At 41.6% G+C, this 25,539-nt stretch overlaps 1 protein-coding gene across 1 annotated transcript in view; it reads right to left on the bottom strand.

Annotated features, from left to right (window-relative positions):
* The window catches only part of iqgap2 (IQ motif containing GTPase activating protein 2), a 360,882-nt gene that overhangs the window by 320,106 nt on the left and 15,237 nt on the right, over positions 1-25,539 (bottom strand). The window contains exon 2 of the mRNA XM_088000344.1: positions 2,119-2,218. Coding sequence (XP_087856470.1) covers positions 2,119-2,218 — 100 coding nt within the window. The remainder of the gene's footprint in view (positions 1-2,118; positions 2,219-25,539) is intronic.

Raw genomic sequence — 25,539 nt, 5'->3', positions numbered from 1 at the left:
AATACTCAAATTCAGTATTAAGAAATGAAAACATGTAAAGCGGTAAATTTTTGTTAATTTTCTCCCTGACCTATTCAAGATGATGGTCTTGATTTTATGATACGAATAGTAGTGGGACTGTCAGAATTCAACATGAAATAATAACTCAGATGGTGTCTGGCAATGTGCAATTAAACATGGGAATCCGGAGGTTGCTGGCTAAGTTTAACAATATGCTATCAAGAGACTTGGCATTGAAAAAAAATGCAAGAGTATGAAGTTGTATTCAAAAACGTTGGTGCTGAAAAAGTACAGCAGGTCTGGCAGGAGAGTGGGTGGCACAGTGGCTCAGTGGTTAGCACTGCTGCCTCACAGCACCAGGGACCCGGGTTCAATTCCCGTCTTGGGCAACTGTCTGTGTGGAGTTTGCAGATTCTCCCTGTGTCTGCGTGGGCTTCCTTCGGGTTCTCCGGTTTCCTCCCACAGTCTAAAGATGTGCAGGTTAGGTGAATTGGCTATGCCAAATTGCCCGTAGTGTTAGGTGCATTAGTCAGGGGTAAATGTAGGGGAATAAGTCAGGGTGGGTTGCTCTTTGGGGGGTTGGTGTGGACTTGTTGGGCCGAAGTGCCCGTTTCCAAACTGTGGGTAAATGTAATCATTTCGGGCATAAGCCCTTCATCAGGAATGTTATGCTTGAAACGTCAACTCTCCTGCTCCTCAGATGCTGCCTGACCTGCAGTGCTTTTCCAGCAACACCCTTTTCGATTCGGACTCTCCAGCATCGGCAGTCCTCACTTTCTCCTATGAAGTTGTATTACTTATCAACTAGGTATTCATTAAGATGCCAGGACAAGTTAGGGTGCTCACTTTCAAGTCTAAATTAATTCTTAAAATAGTGTGACAACTCATTTACAGCCAAACCACTTTTCTGCCACTGAAAAATGCTTAATTTTTTCCTTACTTGCCTGTTCCTGTATTTCTGTCCCTTTGAAACCTGATTTTGTTATGAATTAAATATTCTAATTTACATTTCTTGGTTTTGGCTTTGCCTGCATCAAGAGTGATTCATCAATCTGATTAATTGAAGAGACATTCTGTAGCTTAGCCTCTTTATACAAGCCTCAGAGTCCCTATAGGGTCAGGCAGCTGATGACGGTAACTTTCCATTAAAATGATGGGGAAATATGTGAGAGCTACTTTCCCATAATGGTACATTCCATTCTTTCAGCAATGGCTAGGTCCTTCTTTGACTGTTGGCCTGCAGTTCCATGGCTAAACATTTCCTATATTAGATAAAAGTGACTATACATCAAATAAGATCTGCTGCAAAGCACTTTGGAAAAGTCTGGAGGTCTTTATAATGGTACTATTAAGATGCAAACTGTTCTTTCTCCATTAATTTAATCCACAGTTCAGTTACTCATGTATGATCCTAAGACAGGGTATTAGTAAGCTATTCTATTGTGGCTGAATGGAAGTTTGTTCATCACCATTTCAGTACTATAAAACTAATTAAACTTTATCTAGCGTTGCTGCAATTTAAGTACAGTCCAGATTTTTGTGGTCTGCAAGAAATAAAGTTGCTTGTAATATTTTTAATACTGCATCATGTGCAAAAGATGTGTGGAGTACTTAGCATAAATGTGATAACTATTTTGCTTCGTGAAAGATTCCAGTGAAATGAATGAATAATTAGATGCTTTTTGATGGACATTGTCAAGATAGAAGAATTTTCTACTCCTCTGAGCAAATTCAGCACTTTTTTTTTTACATCAACTTACATTTTTTACATGAGGTACACCTCAACTCCAGGGGAACCTCACAAGAATGTAAGCCATTGGATACTGCAGCATCAGATGAGATGATACACATATTGCACATTGGGAAACTGACCAAAACGACGATGATGCTGCAAGCAAAATCAAGCTGATGCATCAGGGACCTTGATTGCTCCTTTGTAAGCAAGGGTCTTAACTTTAATGCCAACCCGTGCACCTACACACCCCAGATTCCACATTCTTGGAAAAAAATGCGAGACTGATTTCTCATTCAAAAGGAAACACTTTGCAAACGTTGATGATCACTTCCATCACAAATTCTATTTCACATGATTAAACAGAGTACTTGGATTATGCTTACCGTTTGGCTTCCTCTAGGTGGCATAGATACTCATAGGCAATGTTCTGATGTCTCCTTTCATCCATTTCCTCCGCAGAGAGTCTTTCATCATCCACAATAGCTACAAAAGAGAAACGCACGTGGTTATTATGTAACTGAAAGAAGAATTACCAATAATACAAGAAACTAAGCATGTAGGTTTGGGGCCCATCTAGCCTGCTGTCATTCAATATCATATTGGCTTATCTTCCACCTCAAATCCACATTCATGCCCGCTTCCTACATTTGCAGAGATATGAAATCAGCCACAACCTGCTGGAGTAGAAAAATAATTTTAAAAATTGACAACTTTGCCACTCCTAATGATTGGCTCCATATTACAAAACTATGCTCATGTTCTACACTTTCTAACCAGGATGAATGACCTCTCGGTATCTACCCTGTTAAGATCCTGAAGGATCTTGCATAAGGTTTCCTCTCATTCTTAAAATATCATAAAATATAGGCACAATTGAGCTCATAAATGGTAGGTCCTCTCATTCCAGGAACAAATCTAGTGAATCAATGTTGCATCATCTCCACTACAAATATATCCTTCTTTAAATATATGGAGACAAGTGCAGTGTACAATATTTGGGTGTGGTTTCACCAAAGCTATGGATAATTGTCACAGAACTTCGTAATTCCTGTGCTCCAACCCCCATGCTGGATAGACCAGGTCATTTCCTTCTCTAATTGCTTACCATTATGCGCAAGCTCATTTTGTGTGCCTTGTACAATAATACCCACATTTCTCTGCACATTAACATTCATGCGTCTAGCATCTTTTAAAGGCATTGTGCTAGTCAGTTCTTACTATTGAAGTGAATAATCTGAAAATTCTCCGCATAAAAAAGTTCTATTTTCCATCGTGTTGCTCATTGATGTAGCCTGTCCATGTCTTTTTGCAGCTTGTTTGCATCCTTAACTCCCCACCTAGCTTTCTATTGCCAACATATTATTCGCAGTTTCTTCAGCTAAGTCATTAAATATAGATAGTAAGTAGCCTAGACTCCAGCATCAATCCTCATAATACTCCACTCCAGTCTGCCTAATTGAAAAGACCTTTCATTCCTGGTTTCTACATCCTGTTAACCAATTCTTTATCTAAAGTTAATATATTATCTCCAACTCTATATGAGCCTTCAACCTGCATGTGAGCCAACTGGGAGATATTTTACCAAAATAAAGAGAAAACAGTACAGTACAAGCCCTTCAGCCCTTGATGTTGTGCTGATCTTTTATCTGACTCTAAGATCAAACTAACCTACATACCCTATGTTTTACTATCATCCATGTGCCTATCCAAGAGTCGCTTAAATGCCCCTAATGTATCTGACTCTACTACCACACGTTGGCAGTGCATTTCGTGCACTCACCATTCCCTGCGTAAAAATCCCTACCTCAAATATCTCCCCAAACCTTCCGCCAATCACCTTAAAATAGCATCCTCTCATGATAGCCATTTCCACCCTGGGAAAAAGTGGATAAGTTCATCGAATAGAAATTTATAGAATCCCTACAGTATGGAAACAGGCCATTTGGCCCAACAAGTCCACACAGACTCTCCGAAGAGTATCCCATCCAGACCCATTCCCTTACCCTATTACTTTACATTTCTCCTAACTAATGCACTTAACCTACACATTCCAGATCACTGCGGGCAATTTAGCACAGCCAATTCACCTAGCCTGCATATCTTTGGACTGTGGGAGGAAACCGGAGCACCCGGAGGAAATCCACGCAGACACGGGGAGAATGTACAAACTCCACACAGACAGTCGCCTGAGGTTGGAATCAAACCCTGGCGCTGTGAGGCAGCAGTGCTAACGACCGAGCCACTGTGCAGTCTCTGGCTATCCACTCTATGCCTCTCATCATCCTGCACACTTCAATCAAGTCACCTTTCATCCTTCTTTTCTCACTGGAGTGAAGTTCTAGCTCCCTCAACCTTTCATCATAAGACATACCCTCCAGTCCAGGCAGCATCCTGGTAAATCTCCTCTGCATCCTCTCTAAAGCTTCCACATCCTTTCTATAATGACCAGAACGGAGGCGGTATTCATTAGAGAGAAGGTGGTTGAGAGGTGACTTAATTGGGACATATAAGATAATCAGAGGGTTAGATAGGGTGGACAGTGAGAGCCTTTTTCCAAGTATGATGATGGCTAGCACAAGGCGACGTAGCTTTAAGTTGAGGGGTGATACATATAAGACAAATGTAAGAGGTAGTTTCTTTACTCAGACTAGTAGGGGCATGAAATGCCCTGCCTGCATCAGCAGTAGTCTCACCAACTTTAAAAGGTATTTAAATGGTCCTTGGATAAATATATGAATGAAAATAAATTAGTGTAGGATAGGCTTCAGATTGTTGCGCTGACCTGTGGAACCATCGAGGACTGAAGGATCCGTACTGTGCTGTACTATTCTATGTCCTATATTCTATGAAAACAATATTCCAAGTATGGATAATGAGGACTTTATAGAGCTGCAGCATAACCTCACGGCTCTTAAACCATGCTAATGAAAGCCAAAACACCAAATGCATTCTTAACAACCCTATCAGCTTGAGTGGCAACTTTAAGGGATCTATAGACATGGACCTCAAGATCCCTCTGTTCCTCCACATTGCCAAGAATCCTGCCATTAACCTGTAATGTGCATTCAAATGCGACCTTCCAAAGTGAATCACTTCACATTTTTCCAGTTTGAATGCCACCTGCCACTTCTCAGCCTAGCTGTGTATCCTGTCAATGTCCTGTTCCAACCTACAACAGCCCTCCACACTAACCACAACTCCACCAACCTTCGTGTCATTAGCAAACTTATTAATCCATCCTTCCACTTCTTCATCCAAGTCATTTGTAAAAATCACAAAGAGAAGAGGTCCCATAACAGATCCCTGCAGAACACCACTGGTCACCAATCTCCAGGCTGAATAATTTCCATCTACTACTATATCCAGACAGCCAAATTTCCCTGTATCCCATGCCTCCTTACTTTCTGAATGTGCCTACCATGGGGAACCTTATCAAATGCTTTGCTAAAATTCATATACACCACACCCACCGCTCTGCCTTCATCAATGTGATTTGTCACATCCTCGAAGAATTCAATAAAGCTTTGTGAGGCATGACTCGCCCCTCATAAAGCCATGCTGACTATCTCTAATCAAGTTATGCTTTTTCAAATAATCAGAAATCCTGTCTCTCAGAATCCTCTCCAATAATTTGCCCAATGACATAAGGCTGAGTGGTCTGCAATTCCCAGGGTAATCCCTATTCCCTTTCTTGAACAAGGGAATAACATTTGCCAGCCTCCAATCATCTGGGCCTAGTCTAGTGGACAGTAAGGACACAAAGATAATCACCAAAGATGCAGCAATATCTTCCCTCGCTTCCCATAGTAACCTTGGGTATAACCAGTCTGGCCCAAGGGACTTATCTTTCCTCTGTTTTTCAAAATTTCCAGCACATCCTCCTTCTTAACATCAACTTGTTCCATACTGTCATCAGAAACACCAAGGTGCCTCTCAGTAGTGAATACTGATACAAAGTATTCATTAAGGACATTACCTACTTCCTCCAACTTCAGGCACAAGTTCCCTCCACTATCCCTAATCAACGCTACCTTATTCTAGCCATCCTCTTTTTCCTCACCTAAAGATTGAATGCCTTGGGGTTTTCCTTAATCCTACCCACTAAGGCTTTTGAATGCCCCCTTCTAGCTCTCCTAAATCCATTTTTCAGTTCCTTCCTGGTTACCTTGTCACCCTCTAGAGCCCTGTCTGATCTTTGCTTCCTCAATTGTAAGCAAGCTTCCTTCTTCCTCTTGATTAGATGTGCTACATCTCATCATAGAATCATAGAAGCCCTACAATGTGGAAACAGCACATTCAGCTCAACAAGTCCATACTGACCCTCCGAATAGCATCTCGCCCAAGATCATTCCCCTGCCCCTATTACGCTACAATTTTAGATTGCCCAATTTACCTAACCTGCAAATTTTGAGCTGTGGGAGGAAGCCAGAGCACCCAGAGAAAACCCACACAGAAACAGGGAGATGTGCAAACTCCACACAAACAGTCACCCAAGGCAGGCATCGAACCTGGCTCCCTGGCGCTGTGAGGCAGCAGTGCTAACCACTCAGCCACATGCCATCATCCAAAGTTCCTTCACTTACCATCCCTTCCTTGTCTCAGTTGGACAAACTTATCCAGCACTCACAGCAAGTGCTCCCTAAATAAATTCTACATTTCTATCATGCATTTCCCTGAGAATATCTGCTCCCAATTTATACTCCATAGTTCCTGCCTCGTAGCTTTGCAATTTCCCCCTTGCACAATTAAATATTTTCCCATACCTATGCTCCTATGCCTCTCCATGACTATAGTAAAGGTCAAGTAGTTGTGATCACTATCACCAAAATGCTTTCCCAAAGATCTGACACCTGCCAAGCACCAAATCTAATATGGTCTCCCCTCTAGTCGGCCTATCTACATGTTGAGTCAGGAATCCTTCCTGGACACACCTGACAAAATCTGCTCCATCCAAATTATTTGCACTAAGGAGGTTACTATCAATATTAGGGAAGTTGAAGTCACCCATGATAACAACCCGGTTACTTCTGCACCTTTCCAAAGTCTATCTACTCCTCTATGTCTCTGTTGCGGTGGAGGGGTGGGGGTGGGGAGGGGAATCTGTAGGCTTGTAAACCTGGGAACATCCAACAACCATTCCTGCCCCTGTGATAGCCAAGTCACCATAATGGCCCCAACAATCATAGCTCGAAGTTCATCATTCTGATTCCTGACACTTATTGCGATAAAATAGACACACTTCAACCCCTCACACTGACTGCAATTTTGCCCCATCGATTCTGTGCATGCTGTATCTGCCTGTTCACCAGCTACCCCATCCTCTGATCCATAGCTCTGGTTCCCATCCCCCTGCCAAACAAGTTTAAATCCTCCCAAAGAGCTCGAGCAAACCTCCTATCAAGGATATTGGTACTCCTCCAGTTCAGGTGCAACCCGTCCTCCCTGTATAGGTCCCACCTTCCCCAGAGGGTATCCCAAAGATCCACACATCCGAAGCCCTCCTTCTGACACCAGCTGTGCAGCCATGTGTTCAGCTGCACTTGCTCTCTGTTCCTAGCCTCACTAGCCCACGGCACCGGTAGCAAGGCGGAGATTACTACTCTGCTCCATTTCAGCAGGAGGAGTCGAGAAAGCGTGAGCCAGGGGCAACCAGGAAGGTAAATTTGAATATTAAATACTTACCTCGTGAATCAGAGGAGAGAAGGCTGAACAGAAGCGGGAGTGAACTTGGGGACTGCTGGGTAAGTGAACTAATATATTCGGGCAGTGTCATGAATGAGAGTGGTCAGAGAAGTCTGGCTGTCAGTTCTGAGATTTTTTTATATCAAGGTAGAGTATTTAGTGTGTTGGCTCGTGGCACATCCTTGTCATATTGTTTGTTTGCCAGGCATCTGTGGACCACTCTCATTCATGACAGCACATAAACCCTCAGTCACGCTCAGACAACAACTCATCTGAATAATACTCTCTACACATCAAGTGTAGGACAAACATGTAAAAGATTCCATGCAAAGACTGCACAAAACAGAGTATAGGTCAAACAGGCAGACAACTAGTGATGTGCATTCATGAACACCAACTTGTCACTAAATATCATGACCAACTGACCCTTGTAGCTAAACATACAGACAACAAGGACCACAAATTCATCTGGGACAACAGAACAAAAATAGGACAAGCCAAACAGAGGACAGAGAATTTCTGGAAGCATGGCACTCATCCACAGACTCCATCAATAAACATTGACCTAGATCCAATATACCGGCCACTGTAATGAACAGCCAGAACTGGCAACTGGAAGCAGTGGGAATGAAACCAATTAAGTTCCAACTGACACTGTATAGCAGCGCTTCAAAGGGACAAAATGTCTGCAAACCAATTTCCCAGCTCGGCGAACATACACAGGATAACTGCAACCAGCACCCGAGCTACAAACCTTTACACAAATCTTGAACTTCCACCAATCTTGAAGGCAGCACTCCTAACCATTACCACACATTATGGAAATGTTGTTCTTCAACTGTAACTCCAATTCAAAACCTTAAATCCTCAAACCCATCTTCCAATTCTTAGCGCCACGAGCTTTCCTTACTTACTTCAGTCCGTTGTAATCTTGAACACTTGTATCAAATCTCCCCTCAACCTCCTTTACCCAATGTCATCTTGGACCTAAAATCAATTCATCCCTGGAATCACTCTGGTAAATCTCTTCCCTCACATCTTTCCAAAGACACAAAATAGGTGGTGGTAAAACACAGACACCATATTCCAGTTGAGACCCAACCATAGCTTTCGAAGAACCTTCTGCTTTTGTACTCATGGTCTCTATTTATGAAGCTCAAGATCACATACACTTTGTTTCGTCTTAACTTTCCCTGTCACCTTCAGAAACGTATGCACCCTCCTCTTGCCACCACATCCCCGTGTGTCTGAACATGCGTCATAATTTTGAAAAATATCCATCATATAAATTAGTTTGTAAACTTTTGGAATACATGATGAGAGGTCGTCAACAAGATAATTTTCGAGAAGAATTTCAAAGGGCAGGGACATAGCATCTGAAAGTTTAACTTCGTCTTCCAAGGTCAAAGAAGCAGTGAGGAACTGGTTTTGTCATCATCTATGTTTATGAATGTATTATATACAAAACAATTTAAAATGACTTCCCAAAAAGAGGTGGATAAATTAAAAGGAGAGATCTAAAAAAGTGACAAACATGATCTTTTAAGTAAATTTGTTGGGATTCAGGGGGAAGAGATTAGATTAGATTAGATTACTTACAATGTGGAAACAGGCCCTTCGGCCCAACAAGTCCACACCGCCCCGCCGAAGCGCAACCCACCCATACCCCTACCCCTACATTTACATTTACCCCTTACCTAACACTACGGGCAATTTAGCATGGCCAATTCACCTGAACTGCACATCTTTGGACTGTGGGAGGAAACCGGAGCACCCGGAGGAAACCCACGCAGACACGGGGAGAACGTGCAAACTCCACACAGTCAGTCGCCTGAGGCGGGTATTGAACCCGGGTCTCTGGCGCTGTGAGGCAGCAGTGCTAACCACTGTGCCACCGTGCCGCCCACCAGATGTGTGTGCAGATCTTTATGTGGTACATGCAGCAGGCCATGATATTTTGTGTTAATGCATGTTTAAGAAAGGAGGAATAAAGTTTGTCTTTGAGTGGAGGAGGCATGGATAAGAACAGTCAAAGCGGTCATCCAATCTACCGCTGTCCAATGTCATGTTCCTGGTATCACACTGCTCTCAGCATTACAGGCATGAAACACAAAACCTTCATTTTAAAATGTCCACAGAATGTAACCGAAAATATTCACTTTGAGGAATGGGCGGCACGGTAGCACAGTGGTTAGCACTGCTGCTTCACAGCGCCAGAGACCCTGGTTCAATTCCCGCCTCAGGCGACTCTCTGTGTGGAGTTTGCACATTCTCCCAGTGTCTGCGTGGGTTTCCTCCGGGTGCTCCAGTTTCCTCCCACAATCCAAAAAAAATGTGCAGGGGTTAGGTGAATTGGCCATGCTAAATTGCCCGTAGTGTTAGGTGAAGGGGTAAATGTAGGAGAATGGGTCTGGGTGGGTTACGCTTCGGCGGGTCGGTGTGGACTTGTTGGGCCGAAGGGCCTGTTTCCACACTGAGTAATCTAATCTTTTATACAATTATTTAAACGTTATGTGCACATAGTTAGTCAACATCAGCTGGGACTGCATTGCCACCTCCAGATTACCATCCAGTTAACCTTGCTGGAAACAGAATGACAGGATACTGGAGTTCAATAAGCAGAGATAGAGTGCTATATATTGCCAACGTTAACTTAAAGGAGAAGTGGTATCCCAAAGATCTGCCATTATCTGGCCAATTCTATCCCAGCCTTTAGGAATGATTGGGAGAAAAACTTCAAGAGTCTTCAACCACATGTATGGGACACAGCTGTAAGTACAATGATTGACTGTAAATTTCATTACAAAATGAAAGATAGAGATTCAAAAGTTAGTTTAAAGAAAACCAGTTATTTATTCATCGATGTTTTATCTATTACATTCTGTGCCTGTAAAGGAGATGGTGGTTTCCAGATTCTTGGCTGAGGCTGTCACTGCAACATTCCCCTTTTCCACCTTCTGTGAAGCATCACCACTCCCTCATCCCATGGCGCACTGCTAGAAATAATTGTTAACATACTACCATTCAACAACCAAACACAAGGAGCACAGTATGATTCAATTTCTTTAGTTCTCTTTTTCTAGAAAGCCAAGTGTGGGGAATTAATGGTACAAGTCCATTTTCTATTGTCTCAGATGTAGGAGTCTCATTTGTCTGTGTTATGTATTCCAATAATTACCTGCATAACCTTTACTGAGTTCCAGCATGTTCACCTATGTAGAAGTTTAAAGCACACCTCCAGGTCACAGGCCAACACTTCAGTACAATATTGAGGGGAAAAGCTAAACTTCAGAGGCTCTTCCTTTCAGACTACACTTGAATATTTATGTCAATCCTCCACAGCTGCAGTGCATTTTGAACTCAGGACTCCACCCAAGCCTCTGGATTACTAATCCAGTAATTTAATCACAATGCTGCCTGCACCCATATAGTATTTATAGACAAGTTGACACAGAACTCAATATAATTTGATTAGTTCTAAACTATTACTTTCACAGGACTGATATAAAAAAAGTTTGACACTTGAATTCCAACCTACCCAGGTTAAATCAGACAATTACAATGACAGCTTTCCATTTAACTCTATATCATCTCAAACACATCCATTTCACGACTATCAGTAAAATGTTAAAAATGGACCGTGTGCATGAGATGACACAGGCAATTTGATACTCGGCTTTGTCATCGTCAAGTTAGATCAATTACAAGCTTCCTCACCAACTCTCAGCTTTCTCAGTTTAATAACATTGCATTCAACACTGGGGTTGACTGGAATGACTGTTGTTGTGGGAAGTGCCTCAGCTGTATCACTATAAATAATATACTATAGAATGTTAGACAGTGGGCTTCAAATCTTTGTTTAATTTTGTGAACGCGATATTTCAAAATCGATTGCTCTATGTATGACAATGATTTTGTTGAGCTTTACATTGCTATGTATTCACTAGCCAATGTGGTTAAAATACTGGATTTGTAAATTAGATGCCTCAACTAATCACAGAAGACAGGAGTTCCATTCTCACCATGACAGCTCAAGAACTTAAGTTCAGTTAAATAAATAAATTGGAAATAAAAACAACCTTTCAGTTTTGTCAAACTAATAAAAGTCACTATAATCCTACCTGATCATATGGCAGCTCTTTCATTAGAAAGAGAGTGAGGTGACTGATGGTCACCATGCCTCAGAAAGGGAAGAGGCTGAGAGAGATAGCCCTTCATGATAACCTCAGTTGATGCAAGAATTGATCACACTGCATTACAAACCAGCCATCCAAGCTAACCGACCATTACAAATATTTGGACAATAAATCAACCAGCCACAATTAATTCGGTTGATCTTGAAACTTCCCACACTGGTGATGTTGGCCAAAAGTAAAAGAGCTGACTCACTGAAATCAGAGACATGAAACTCTACCGTAAGTAACTAACTCCCTGACTCTAAATCCTGTCCACCATCTACAGAAGGTAGCACTCAGGAGTGTGATGAAATCCTCCTGGTTTGAAACCATCCAGAAAATAACTGTACCCAACTGCCACCTGTCTTGTACCAAAGTACAATAGTAACAATGTATAACATACACAAGGTGTTCTGCAGCAATTCAGTTAGCCTCTTGACAGCATCTTTAAAATTTGGATTCTCCTACCTCGTAGGAGAGAGATGTGATGATGCAGTGGCTTTAAGAGGTTATTTTGTCCTGGAGGTTTTTTTTAAAGAAAGAATTGGAACAATAGAGGCAGTCTGGCTGGGTGTGGCTAGCTCTCAGACCAGGCTTTCGAGATTTTTTTTAAAACAGTTTTTAGCTTTAGCTTTAAGCTGTTGTGGGCTTGTAGTAGAAGCTCTTTCTTCCCCCTCTCAGTCCCAGCTGGAAGCTGGGGTTTCTCTCCACTGCTGGGTTACCTGTGAGACAAATCTATTTTTTCTGAATTTACCTTCTTGCTAAAGGGGTGTTTATGGAATGTTGCTATATTGGAAGTTAATTAGTAATGGTTACTGTATCTATTATTCAGTTAAGTTATCCAATAGAGTTAAGGTATTCTAAATTCCTCTTTTCGTTGGTTGTATTTTAACTATAGTGTTTAAATAAATTGGTGTTTTGCTTAACATCGAATAGTTTGACCAGTTGCATTGCATTTGGAACATGGCGCATCACATTTGCCTTTAAAGAAAGATAACGTGAGGGTCCAGGCTACATTCTTAAAATATTTCGAGGGGTTCTGGTCTGGACCATAACAGGGGAAGTAGATGCATGCTAACACCATCACCAGCAAGTTCCTCTCTAAGCTGAATTCTGATTGAGGACCTATAATTCCATTGCTTCATGGCTGCTGAATCAGATTCTTGCATATTTCTTCTTAACAGCATTATGGGTGTATGTACACCACATGGATTGCAGCAGTTCACCACCACCTTTGTAAAAGTTCATTAGAGACGTGCAACAAATGATGACCTAGCTAACGATGCCCACATCCTGTAAAAATGATAAGAATAAAATGATATCTTACAATCAAATGAGCTCAACCGCTTCATTATCATCCTCAGGCATGGTTGCTGATGTTCCATTAGGACAGACTCACTAAAGAATGGCGATCGTGGTAAATACTCAAGTAGGCCCTGGGAGTCCCAGACGTTGACTCTGGATCCCAGTGGCATCAGGTCAAACGTGGTTGATCACCATCTCTCCCATCTCCCTCAGCTAATGAATCATTATTAATCAACATAAAACATAACTTGGAAGAGGTACAGTGTACAGCAAGCACACAAAGCATCGTGGATAATTGTGGCTTCAATGTCGATAACAAAAATGTAACTGTGCAGCACCACAAAGGATCAAGCTGGCTGCATCGTGAAACATGCAAGTACTAAACTGGACCTGCTGAAGGTACGGAGGGAGCCAAAATGAGAAACACAAAGTTAAAAGGTGGATGCCGGAAATCTGAAACAAAAATCAGAAAGTGCTAGAGAGAAGCTACATGAGACACCTACATTGATCTCATCCTTAGCAATATACCGTAATATTGCTGGAATGTTAACAGTATCCTCCATGTGAAATGAAGGTGCGCTTTCATGCAGAGGGTTTCAAGCATAATGAATGAAGGCAGATCCAGCAGCCCAAAATTGGGTATTTATAATTTTATTCCATCTAATGTCTAAGCTCATAACCCAATATTTGTCTCACTCAATCGTCAAACAGGGGCTCTACCACTGTTGCATGAGTATTGGACAGCATACTCGTACCAGTATTGGACACACCTAAAAATGCAGTGCCAAACCGCACCCATGATATATAATGAGGCTGCACTCTACAGATCAAACTGAGCAATCCCAAACCAATGGATCAGATCAAAGCTCTGCAATCTTGCTACATCCAGTTAGGAAACATTGTGGGCAATTAAGCAACAAATGGGAAAAGGAGGCACTGTGAACACCCTCCCTCTGTCAATAATTATCACATATTTGCAAAGGCCGAGGCTGAATCATTTACAATCACCTTCAATCAGAACTGCTTTAAATGGATGGCTCCCCACAACCACTGAAGTTGGTCTTCAGCCAATTCAAAGTTACTTCATGGTTTGAAGGCAGGACACAGTTTTGGTAAAGGGTTGTTGCTCAGTCTGGAGGCCTGTGACTGGAGGTGTGCCACATGGATTGGTGCTGGGTGCACTGTTGTTTGTCATTTACATAAACTATTTGGATGAGAATATAGGAGGTTAGGTTAGTAAGTTTGTGAATGACACCAAAATTGGTGGCATAGCAGACAGTGAAGAAAGTTATCTCAAAGTCCAGTGTGATCTTGATCAACTGGGCCAGTGGGTCAAGGAATGGCAGATGGAGTTCAATTTAGATAAATGTGAGAGATTGCATTTTGGTAAGACATTTTGGTCGGGCATAACTTACACAGATAATGATAGGACCCTGGCTAATGTTATAGAACAGAGAGATCAAGGGTGCAGATACATAGTTCCTTGAAAGTGGCCACAAAAACAGATAGGATTGTGAAAGTGACATGTGACACACTTGCCTTCATTGATCAGAGCACTGACTTCCTGACTCCTATTTTCAATGTTGCAGATATACAGGACATTAGTAAAGCCACATTTGGAGTACTGCATACAGTTCTGGTTGTCCTGACGTAGGAAGGATGTTGTTAAACTGGAAAGAGTGCAAAAAAGACTCGCAAGGATGTTACCTAGACTGGAGGTTTTGAGTTATAAGGAGAACACTCAGCATAGTGGAACAAAAATGTTTGTGGCAATGGGAAACCAGTCGGCTCAGCTAAAGGACATCATCACAGCAGCATTGCAGAGAAGAGTCCCAAGACAAAACGGTGTAAAACAAAGACCTTCTGTCAGGCAGGTGGTCAGAACTGAGGATTCAAGTACTCAGATCTATTCAGGTTTCAGGAACTATTTTTTCTACAACACCCTCATCCACTCCTCCAACAGGACTAAACACTTCCTCGCTCTCATGTCACCTTTCCACGCTAAACACACTACCTCACTGCCCAAGCTCCCAAAAACACTATCAAAAAGGAAAGCAACAGTTTGCTGTACTACATTCAATTGAGTCTACTGTATTTGCTGTTCACTAGTTGTCTCCTTTACAAAACAGGAGTCTGGGTGACCACTTTGTGGAATCCCTCCACTCTCCGTAAGAATGACCCTGACTTCCCAGTTGCTTGCTGCTTCAATGATCTATTGCGATCTCAGATTAACATTTCAGCCTGAGCTTGCTAGAGCATACAGCTCCTGACTTTCCACTGAGGCACTTTGCACCCTTCAGAATTAACACTTGGTTCAACAACTTCAGAGGATGACCTTTGTCCTTCATTATAGATTAAAACCTCTCCACCTACCCCACTCTACCATGTCTTGCTTGCTGCTAAGAACAAAGTTAATCTTTGTCTTTTGTTCTGGGCACTCTTACTATCTTTTCCACTCACTCCTCCTCCCCTCTGTCTGGAGCACCATTTTATAGCCCTTTTCAGTTCCAAGGACAGCAATATTAGACATGAAAATTTAAGTTTCCCTTTCCACAGGTGCTACCAGACCTCCTGAGTTTTGTCAACATTTTGTGCTTTCCAGATTTCCAACAGATTTTATTTGTTTCTGTCTTACAGTTTTACATTAGCATTGAATTAACCTTTTGGTTTCAGATTTTTTTACATCTTTCGTCAAAATCTGGAATTCCATGAGGCTGATTGATTGATTTTCTTTGTTAAATAAAAAGAACAGCTTCATCAACCTGAGCGACTGTCTTTAAATGATGTGAGATTCCTCAACTCCCAAAAGCCTTTGTTCTTCCACTGCACTAAGTTTTGTTCAGAGTATAATTACATTTTATTTTTTTAAAAAAAAAGGAAGGATGCAATATTTCAATTACTCAAACTAAATTCCAGCTGCCACTTTTGAATTGTATTCCCCCATCGCACAAAAATTCTTCAGGAGGCCAGAGAGGGAAACAATCTCAAGATCAATAAAGCTTTGCCACCACTCTCCAGGCAAAATCCAAATCATTGACATACACTATGTACAGAATTGGTCCAAAACTGAGCTTTTGAAAACTTGACAATTCCTACCCAATTCTTAATCCAAAAAGTGATATCTCTCATGTAATGTTTTATTCATCTCTGGTAATTTTACACATAATACCTCGTCAAAACGTCTTCCGAATGTCCACATATGCTAAATCTTCTCCATTTATCATTGGTCTATAAGCTCCTCCAATAATTCTGAACTTAAGTACTACATTTCTTTTGAAATCTACACTAATGACTTGTCACTAATCCCTTTATCCCATTTTAGGGTGAAATTACCTTTATTTGACAATTCTTAAAAACTTTTCCTTACCACAGATGCTAGCTAAACCAGGCTTCTTCTTGCAGAGGGGTTTCTGTTTATGCTATTAGGGCCAGATCTTCTGGTAGAATAATTGCTTCCAGTTCTCCAGTTTATTTCCCACGCTCTGCACTGCAATATACACTCATTAATCTTTATTGCTTTATTATAAACACCATATCCCCTATCCCGTCACCTCACCTCCCCCACCCCCATGAGTTTTTACTGAAACAAAAAATTCAATGCTGCTCAGGTATCATTATGGTCAACTACAGCAATACTAGTCTAAAAACACCGGATCTAGTTTTATCTCGGAAGCTAAGCAGACTCAGGCCTGGTTAGTACTTGGATGGGAGACTGCCTGGAAAAACCAGGTACAGTAGGCTTTTTCCCGCCAGCAGTGGCTGCTCACGTCACCCCTCTGCACTTGTATTTGCAACGCAATGGAGCGGCAGGTTATTTTTTAGGACTGCACAGTAGCTGAGTGGTTAGCACTGCTGCCTCACAGCACCAGAGTCCCAGGTTCGATTCCAGCCTCGTGTCTGCATGGGTTTCCTCCCACAGTCCAAAGATGTGCAGGTCAGGTGAATTGACCATGCTAAATTGCCCATAGTGATAGGTGCATTAGTCAGAGGGAAATGGGTCTGCATGGGTTACTCCCCAGAGGGTTGATGTGGACTTGTTGGGCCGAAGGGCCTGTTTCCACACTGTAGGGAATCAAAAAACTTGATTTTATTCCTCAAATTCATATCCCTCTTGCTAAATTGTTTTTGGCTTTATCATCTATTGACCTCTCCCAATCAGCTGATTACAATTGGTTGTGCTTTCCCAACCAGACCCATCCTTGTTTAAATGCAGTCTCCAATTTTCGATTTTGGCACACTCAAGTGTCTTCCAGCCCCGGCCGACTGACTATGTGGAGTTTGCCCATTCTGCATGTCTATGTGGGTTTCCTCCTACCATCCAAAGATGTGCAGGTTAGGTGGATTAGCCATGCTAAATTGCCCCCTAACGTCCAAGTGGATTAGCCATGCGAAATCCAGGACTTATGGGGCGAGGGTAGGGGGTGTGTCTGGGTAGAATATTCTTCAGAGGAGCAGTGTGGACTTCATGGGCAGAATGACCTGCTTCCATGTTGTAGGAATTCTATCCTCTAATGAAACCCATTTCATTAGCTCCCATCTAAAGTCGGAACTTCTTACTGCCACCACACTTCGGACCTTGCACCAATTTTAAACCTCCCTGTTCTTCCCTTTTCTGGGATCATGCTTTTATAGTAATCCCACCAAGTGTATTTATTTTTGCTACATGGAGCTGGAACTTCAAATCTGGGTTACTCCTATTTGAATTTTCTTTCCTGTTCTTCAGGTATTCATCTCAACCCCTCTTTGACACGGTCATTATTTCTCACTGATTTAATGGTTCTCTCACATCCATGATCCAAAAGCCATTCCCGCATTACAATGTGCCATCATATTTCTACCTCAAGTGCTGAAATTTTGACTTTGAGTAATGCGAATCAGTAGTGCTTCCCCAGGAATTTCTTCATGGAGTCAACACGAGATAATCAAAGCCCTTACTTTTTTCAGGAATGTTACAGAACGGTGGTTATACATTCAGGTTCACTTAGCTTGTTCCACTTCAGACATCACCATGGGCTGGAATTTACTGCCAGATTATGCAGTGTTGCAAATTTACAGAGATAATATTTTAATAAATCTATCAAGAGCTTTTCTTTTGAAGATGTAACTGGTAGGATAGGGAAGGGGTAAGTCAGTGGGACGCGGTATTTTTGGATTTTCAGGAGGCATTTACAAGGATGTCACACCACATGTCATGACAAGGAAATCAGAGTTCACAAAATTGCAATCTCTGTTTAATCAATAGAAAAAGTAGAAATAAATTGAGTTACTTTCCAGGGCGACAGATGTAATTAATGGAGTGATGCAAGGATCAATGGTTGGGTTCTATCTATTCAAATCTTGATTTGGCAAGACCAGGAATATTGAATATAGTTTTGATCTCCTTACCAATAAATACAAAAGGTTCACTAAAAGTGATTCCTGGGATGAGAAGGCCCCCTACAAGCAAATGTAGGATCAATGTGCTCTAGAATTCCAAGAAGAGCAATATGATTGCACTGAAAAATAAAATGGAGTGGATGTGCAGCAGAGTAAAGGACATTTTCCTGGTTGAAAGATGTAGAGTCATAGAGATGTACAGCATGGAAACAGACCCTTCGGTCCAACCCGTCCATGCTGACCAGATATCCCAACCCAATCTAGTCCCATCTGCCAGCACCCGGCCCATATCCCTCCAAACCCTTCCTATTCATATATCCATTCAAATGCCTCTTAAATGTTGCAATTGTATCAGCCTCCACCACATCCTCTGGCAGCTCATTCCATACACATACCTTCCTCTGCGTGAAAAGGTTGCCTCTTAGGTCTCTTTTATATCTTCCCCCTCTTACCCTAAACCTATGCCCTCTAGTTCTGGACTCCCCGACCCCAGGAAAAAGACTTTGTCTATTTATCCTATTCATGCCCCTCAATTTTGTAAACCTCTATAAAAGGTCACCCCTTAGCCACCGACGCTCCAGGGAAAACAGCCGCAGCCTGTTCAGCCTCTCCCTATAGCTCAGATCCTCCAACTCTGGCAACATCCTTGTAAATCTTTTCTGAACCCTTGCAAGTTTCACAACATCTTTCCGATAGGAAGGAGACCAGAATTGCACGCAATATTCCAACAGTGGCCTAACCAATGTCCTGTACAGCCACAACATGACCTCCCAACTCCTCTGTACTCAATACCCTCGCCAATAAAAGGAAAGCATAGCAAATGCCTTCTTCATTATCCAATCTACCTGCGATTCCACTTTCAAGGAGCTATGAACCACTCCAAGGTCTCTCTGTTCAGCAACACTCCCTAGGACCTTACCATTAAGTGTATAAGTCCTGCTAAGATTTGCTTTCCCAAAATGCAGCACCTTGCATTTATCTGAATTAAACTCCATCTGCCACTTCTCAGCCCATTGGCCCATCTGGTCCAGATCCTGTTGTAAATCGGAGGTAACCCTCTTCGCTGTCCACTACACATCCAATTTTGGTGTCATCTGCAAACGTACTAACTGTACCTCTTATGCTCACATCCAAATCATTTATGTAGATGACAAAAAATGTAGAGGACCCAGTGGCACTCCAGTGGTCACAGGTCTCCAGTCTGAAAAACAACCCTCCACCACCACCCTCTGTCTTCTACCTTTTGAGCCAGTTCTGTATCCAAATGGCTAGTTCTCCCTGTATTCCATGAGATCTAACCTTGCTAATCAGTCTCCCATGGGGAACCTTGTCGAACGCCTTACTGAAGTCCATATAGATCACATCTACTGCTCTGCCCTCATCAATCTTCTTTGTTACTTCTTCAAAAAAACTCAATCAAGTTTGTGAGACATGATTTCCCACGCACAAAGCCATGTAGACTATCCTGAATCAGTCCTTGCCTTTCCAAATACATGTACATCCTGTCCCTCAGGATTCCCTCCAACAACTTGCCCATCACCGAGGTCAGGCTCACTGGCCTATAATTCCCTGGCTTGTCTTTACTGCCCTTCTTAAACCGTGGCACCACGTTTGCCAACCTAGAGTCTTCCAGCACCTCACCTGTGACTATCGAGGATACAAATATCTCAGCAAGAGACCCAGCAATCACTTCTCTAGCTTCCCACAGAGTTCTCGGGTACATCTGATCAGGTCCTGGGGATTTATCCACCATTAACCATTTCAAGACATCCAGCACTTTCTCCTCTGTAATCTGGACATTTTGCAAGATGTCACCATCTGTTTCTCTACAGTCTATATCTTCCATATCCTTTTCCAGAGTAAATAATACTGATGAAAATATTCATTTAGTATCTCCCCCATTTTCTGTGGCTCCACACAAAGTCCGCCTTGCTGATCTTTGAGGGGCCCTATTCTCTCCCTAGTTACCCTTTTGCCCTTAATATATTTGTAAAAACGCTTTGGATTCTCCTTAATTCTATTTGCCAATGCTACCTCATGTCCCCGTTTTGCCCTTCTGATTTCCCTCTTAAGTATACTCCTATTTCCTTTATACTCTAAGGATTCACTCGATCTATCCTGTCTATACCTGACATATGCTTCCTTCTTTTTCTTAACCAAACCCTCAATTTCTTTAGTCATCTAGCATTCCCTATACCTACCAGCCTTCCCTTTCACCCTAACAGGAATATGCTTTCTCTGGATTCTTGTTATCTCATTTCGGAAGGCTTCCCATTTTCCAGCTGTCCCTTTACCTGCGAACATCTGCCTCCAATTAGCTTTTGAAAGTTCTTGCCTAATACCATCAAAATTGGCGTTTCTCCAATTTACAACTTCAACTTTTAGATCTGGTCTATCCTTTTCCATCACTATTTTAAATCTAATAGAATTATGGTCGCTGACCCCAAAGTGCTCCCCCACTGACACCTCAGTCACCTGCCCTGCCTTATTTCCCAAGAGTAAGTCTAGTTTTGCACCTTCGAGTAGGTACATCCACATATTGAATCAGAAAATTGTCTTGTACACACTTAAATTCCTCTCCATCTAAACCTTTAACACCATGGCAGTCCCAGTTGATGCTTGGAAAGTTAAAATCCCCTACCATAACTACCCTATTATTCTTACAGGTAGCTGAGATCTCCTTACAAGTTTGTTTCTCAATTTCCCTCTGATTACTGGGGGGGGGGGGGGGGGGGGGGGGGGGATCTATAATACAATCCCAATAAGGTGATCATCCTTTTCTTATTTCTCAGTTGTAAGGGATCACCCATTTAGCACTGAGACAAGGAGATGTTTCTTCACTGAAAGAAGTGTGAAACTTTGGAATTCTCACTGGCTGTGGCTACCAAGCTGATAAATATCTTTAAGACTGAAACTGATATATCTAGACTTCCTCAGTACACAAAGATCTTTGGGAATGCAGCAGGTAGTTGGGGTGGAAGATCAGCATGATCTTAGTTAATTACAAGAGGTTTAGGTGGGTTGTGTGGCCTCCTCCTATTCTGACCATTTCCTTGTGACAACTGGGAGGCTAATGGAACCCTTCAATATTTCTGTATAAATGGGACAGAATGAGTAACAGATGCAAAGTAAATGCAATATTATAATCTTTGTAGAGACCAAAACTTCCTAGAAGATTTCCAGTGTCAGATTCAAAATCAAAATATTCAACATTGCTCAGTAGGCAACAAATATACCAAACCAAAATGGAAAACAAACCACTGTTCCATTAACACAATCAAACTGCTTATGAAGCATTTTAACTGCTTGCTACAGGGAATACGTAACCTTGAAGATTAACTCCCTCCACCTTCCCAAGAGGCTCTCTTTTCCCTACCATGAGAGATAGTGTGTTTTCCAGTGTCCATTGAAAGTTATTCCATCTAACCTTCTGAGCATTCCCAAACCAAATAATAGCAGTCAGGCCTACTACACTGGCTCCTTGTTCCTTAACAGGTCCTGTCTACTTGAACAAAACCAGTTCTCATCAGTACTTCCCTCTGTGGCTAGTACAGAAAACAGATTTTCTGTTTTTTTAACATTAGTTGTGACAGAGCACTGTACAACTTTTGCACCAAGGTGTGAAAACTGTCACTTAGCTTTCTAAATGCTTCAATTAGAGTACAATTACAATAACACTGATTAGTATGACTTTACCCTTCTTGATTATCTATTGTACTTAAAGTTAGATTTTAAACATAATCTTATAAAGTTCTACTTTATAACTACACTGTCCCTCTTTGCAGTTGCATAAGCTGCCAAAATTTAGAAACAAAAACAGAAGTCGCTGGAAAAGCTCAGCAGATCTGGTAGCGTCTGTAAGAGAAGTCAAAGTCTCTCAGAAGTATCAAAATTTAGTACCATATCATGGGACAGAGGAGCAGAAGCAGCCATTTGACCCACTGAGGCTGGTCTGTCATTCAATGAGATTGTGCTGACAATATCAAAAAGTTATGAACTAAATTGCATGCTTTGTCATGACCTTCCCAAATATAATGTATTGCTCTCTACCTCACCATTGTAGGTCGGGAACTTGCTTAATTACATGCTAAAAATTAAATGCATGACAGATATTTAAGGAAACTAAATAGTAGCAGAAGTCATCTCAGTGATATGGCAACTGCTAATTATTTCCAATCAGTTGCTCTGACACTGAAAATTAACTTGTGTTGTCTCATCTCTCCTTCAGACTTTACAACCAGATTACAAAAATAAAAGATGATGAATATAAATAAATAAATAGTACTACAGTGACTTCATGAACAGGTCAGAGACCAGAAATCCTGCAATGAACAATTCACCTCCTGACTCCCTAAAGCCTGTCCATAATCTACAAGCTACATGTTGGGAGCGTGATGGAACACTCTCCACTTACCTGGATGACTAAGCTCCAACAACACACTCAAAACCTGACACCAACCCACTTGACTGGTACCATGTCGACAAACATCCAATTCTCTTCACGGATGGTCAGTAGCAACAGAACTGTGTACTATTTACACAATTCACTACAGCAATTCACCAAAGATCCTTAGACAGTGCCTTCCAAACCCATAACCAATTCCATCTTGAAGGATGAGGACAGTAGATACATGGGGACACCACCACCTGCACCCAACTCACCATCTTGACTTGGAATAATATCACCATTCCTTCAGTGCCATTAGGACAAACTCCTGGAATTCTGTCCCAAAGGGTATTTTTGGTTTACCTACAGAACATGGATTGCAGAGTTCAGGAAGCTCACCAACATCTTAAGAGCAACTCGGAATGGGCAATAACATTGGCCCAACCAGTCACACCCACATCTCATAAAGGAATCAAGAAAAAAATATTCATGTCAAAATTTTGAAACTTTTTCCTGTTTGGTCCTTCTTCACTCTCCCTCCCTGAATCGAACATTGTTATTTTTATGCCAAAATTAAGTTTTTTTCTTCTCAGTTCCTCTATAAATTCTCAATCCTGAGTGGTCCAAAAAGGTTGCTAACGCCTTTTAGGACAATTAGAGATATGTAATAAATGCTGGCCAAGCCAATGACTCCCAAGCAAGCATATTTTCAAAACCTTTAAAAATTTTATGTAATTTAATTTCGCATCTATATTCACCCATGTTACTTCATTGCTATATAACATCTTAAATATAAACTTAATCCTCTAAATTCAATTCATTAAGGTTGATGCATAAATCTCAAATTTCAGTAAATGTTTATTTCAGGGAAGGGGAACATACTTGCTTTAGATAGAATGTGATTAATAGAATGTAATACTCCACCTAAAGCATGCTCTCTCATTTCTGCTTTCCTTCTGAAACAGCGACACAGCCATTCAAATCATTTGTTTTTGGTGACTGAACGAAAAGCTAGTTAAAACCCTTCTATCCAGAACAATCCTGCAAACAACTCACTGATATCACGTGAAAGCAGAGTATCTCTAAACAATCTGTTCTCACAGGAACAACACGATTCCAGATGGTGTGTGAGAGATTGTGGTCTACTTCTGACACACAAACACATGACAGTGCATTGCAAACAGACCTCTTCCATGCGAAATCCTTCAAGACACCATATCTCTAAAACACAATTCAGTAATCTGCAGAACACAATTTTTAAAAGTGTCTGTGGAGAATTTAAAAATAACTTTTCCATGTAAGATGTTTTAGGAAGGAATTTAAACCAAATGTGCAAATGTAGAAAATATTATCCTGATATTGGGTCCCCAAGTGCAATCCTCAACCTGATCTCAGTCAAATTGTGTATTTTGAGGGGAGGTACAGGGGCAGAACTATATCTGTTCTTGATACCCCTGGATTAGGTGGTAGATTTGACATCAGTGGAGCAGCACGGTGACTCAGTGGTTATCACTGCTGCCCCACAGTGCCAGGGACCCAGGTTCGATTCCAGCATCAGAGCTGAAATATGTGTTGCTGGAAAAGCGTAGCACGTCAGGCAGCATCCAAGGAGCAGGAGAATCAACGCTTTGGGCATAAACCCTTCTTCAGGAATGATTCCAGCATCAGGCAACTATCGATTTGGAGTTTGCACCTTCTCTCCATGTCTGCGTGGATTTTTTCCACATTCTCCAATTTCCTCCCATAGTCCAAAGATATGCAGGTTGGGTGGATCAGCCATGGTAAATTGTCCATAGTTTCTAGGGAGGTACAGGCTAGGTGGGTAAGCCACAGGAAATGCAGGGGTTACACAGATAGGAGGTTGGGTCAAGTGGAATGCTCTTTGAAGAGTTTGTGTGGACTCGACAGGCTGAATGGACTGCTTCCACACTGCAGGAATTCTATGAGAACATGACTGGAGTAACAGGCCAGGGAGAGAAATTACACTGTCTTCCTCTGCAGTTGCATAAGCTGCCAAAATTTAGAAACAAAAACAGAAGTCGCTGGAAAAGCTCAGCAGGTCTGGCAGCATCTGCGAAGAGAAATCAAAGTCAACATTTCAGGTCCAGTGACCTCCTCTCAGAACTATCAAAGTTTAGTACCAACTCACGAGATTATAATCCAGCACAATTTTCTGAAGGAGCGAATCAAGGGTCACCAAATAAGCTCCAAATCTGATCATTTAATCATGGGTGACTTTACATTTTGAAATTTACCAGCTGTTGAAGTCTCTGTCACAAGACACCAAAGAGGAAATCAGGAAATTTGACAGCTGGAGACAGAACAAAAATAAAAGACATCAGTGGAAAAAGCAAGAACAGGACAGTTTTGAATTACTCGACATTTAGTACAAACTCTCTCATCTGCTGAATGTGGTTGAGCTATGAAATTATAAAACAGTGACAAAACAAATGGAGCAAAGAGAAGTCAATCTGGAAGCCTGTTCTGCAAAATCTGTTTAGAAAGTTTGCCCACCCAGTTATAAAAGTCAAATCATTGTGAAATAATGAAGTATGACTCACACTTTGCAACAGCAGACATTACACTTACATAAGACGCCATCTGTGGATTAGTGGCATACTTCAAATTAGGACATAAATTAGAGCATTGATGGATCAACCAATCAAAACCTGCTCAAGGCGATGACCTGAGACTCCAAGGAGATCCCATTAGGGACCATTTGCGAAAAAAAGTTTTCATGCTTAGTGAAAGGAAATAAGAGAAATAAGGATATGCTCATACCTGAAGACAGCCACAATAAAAAGACAAATGGACTCTAGAGTGTTACAGGTAAACTCAAGGTACATAACGAGAAAACAAAATTCAATGAAGAAAACAGA

This window comes from Chiloscyllium plagiosum, unplaced genomic scaffold (genome assembly GCF_037043375.1).
Source record: "Chiloscyllium plagiosum isolate Xiang-an unplaced genomic scaffold, Cpla_swu_hap1 HiC_scaffold_2, whole genome shotgun sequence".
In the NCBI taxonomy this organism is placed as follows: Eukaryota; Metazoa; Chordata; class Chondrichthyes; order Orectolobiformes; family Hemiscylliidae; genus Chiloscyllium; species Chiloscyllium plagiosum.
The sequence above is the reverse complement of the archived record's forward strand: the minus strand, read 5'-3'. Positions and strand labels throughout refer to the sequence as shown.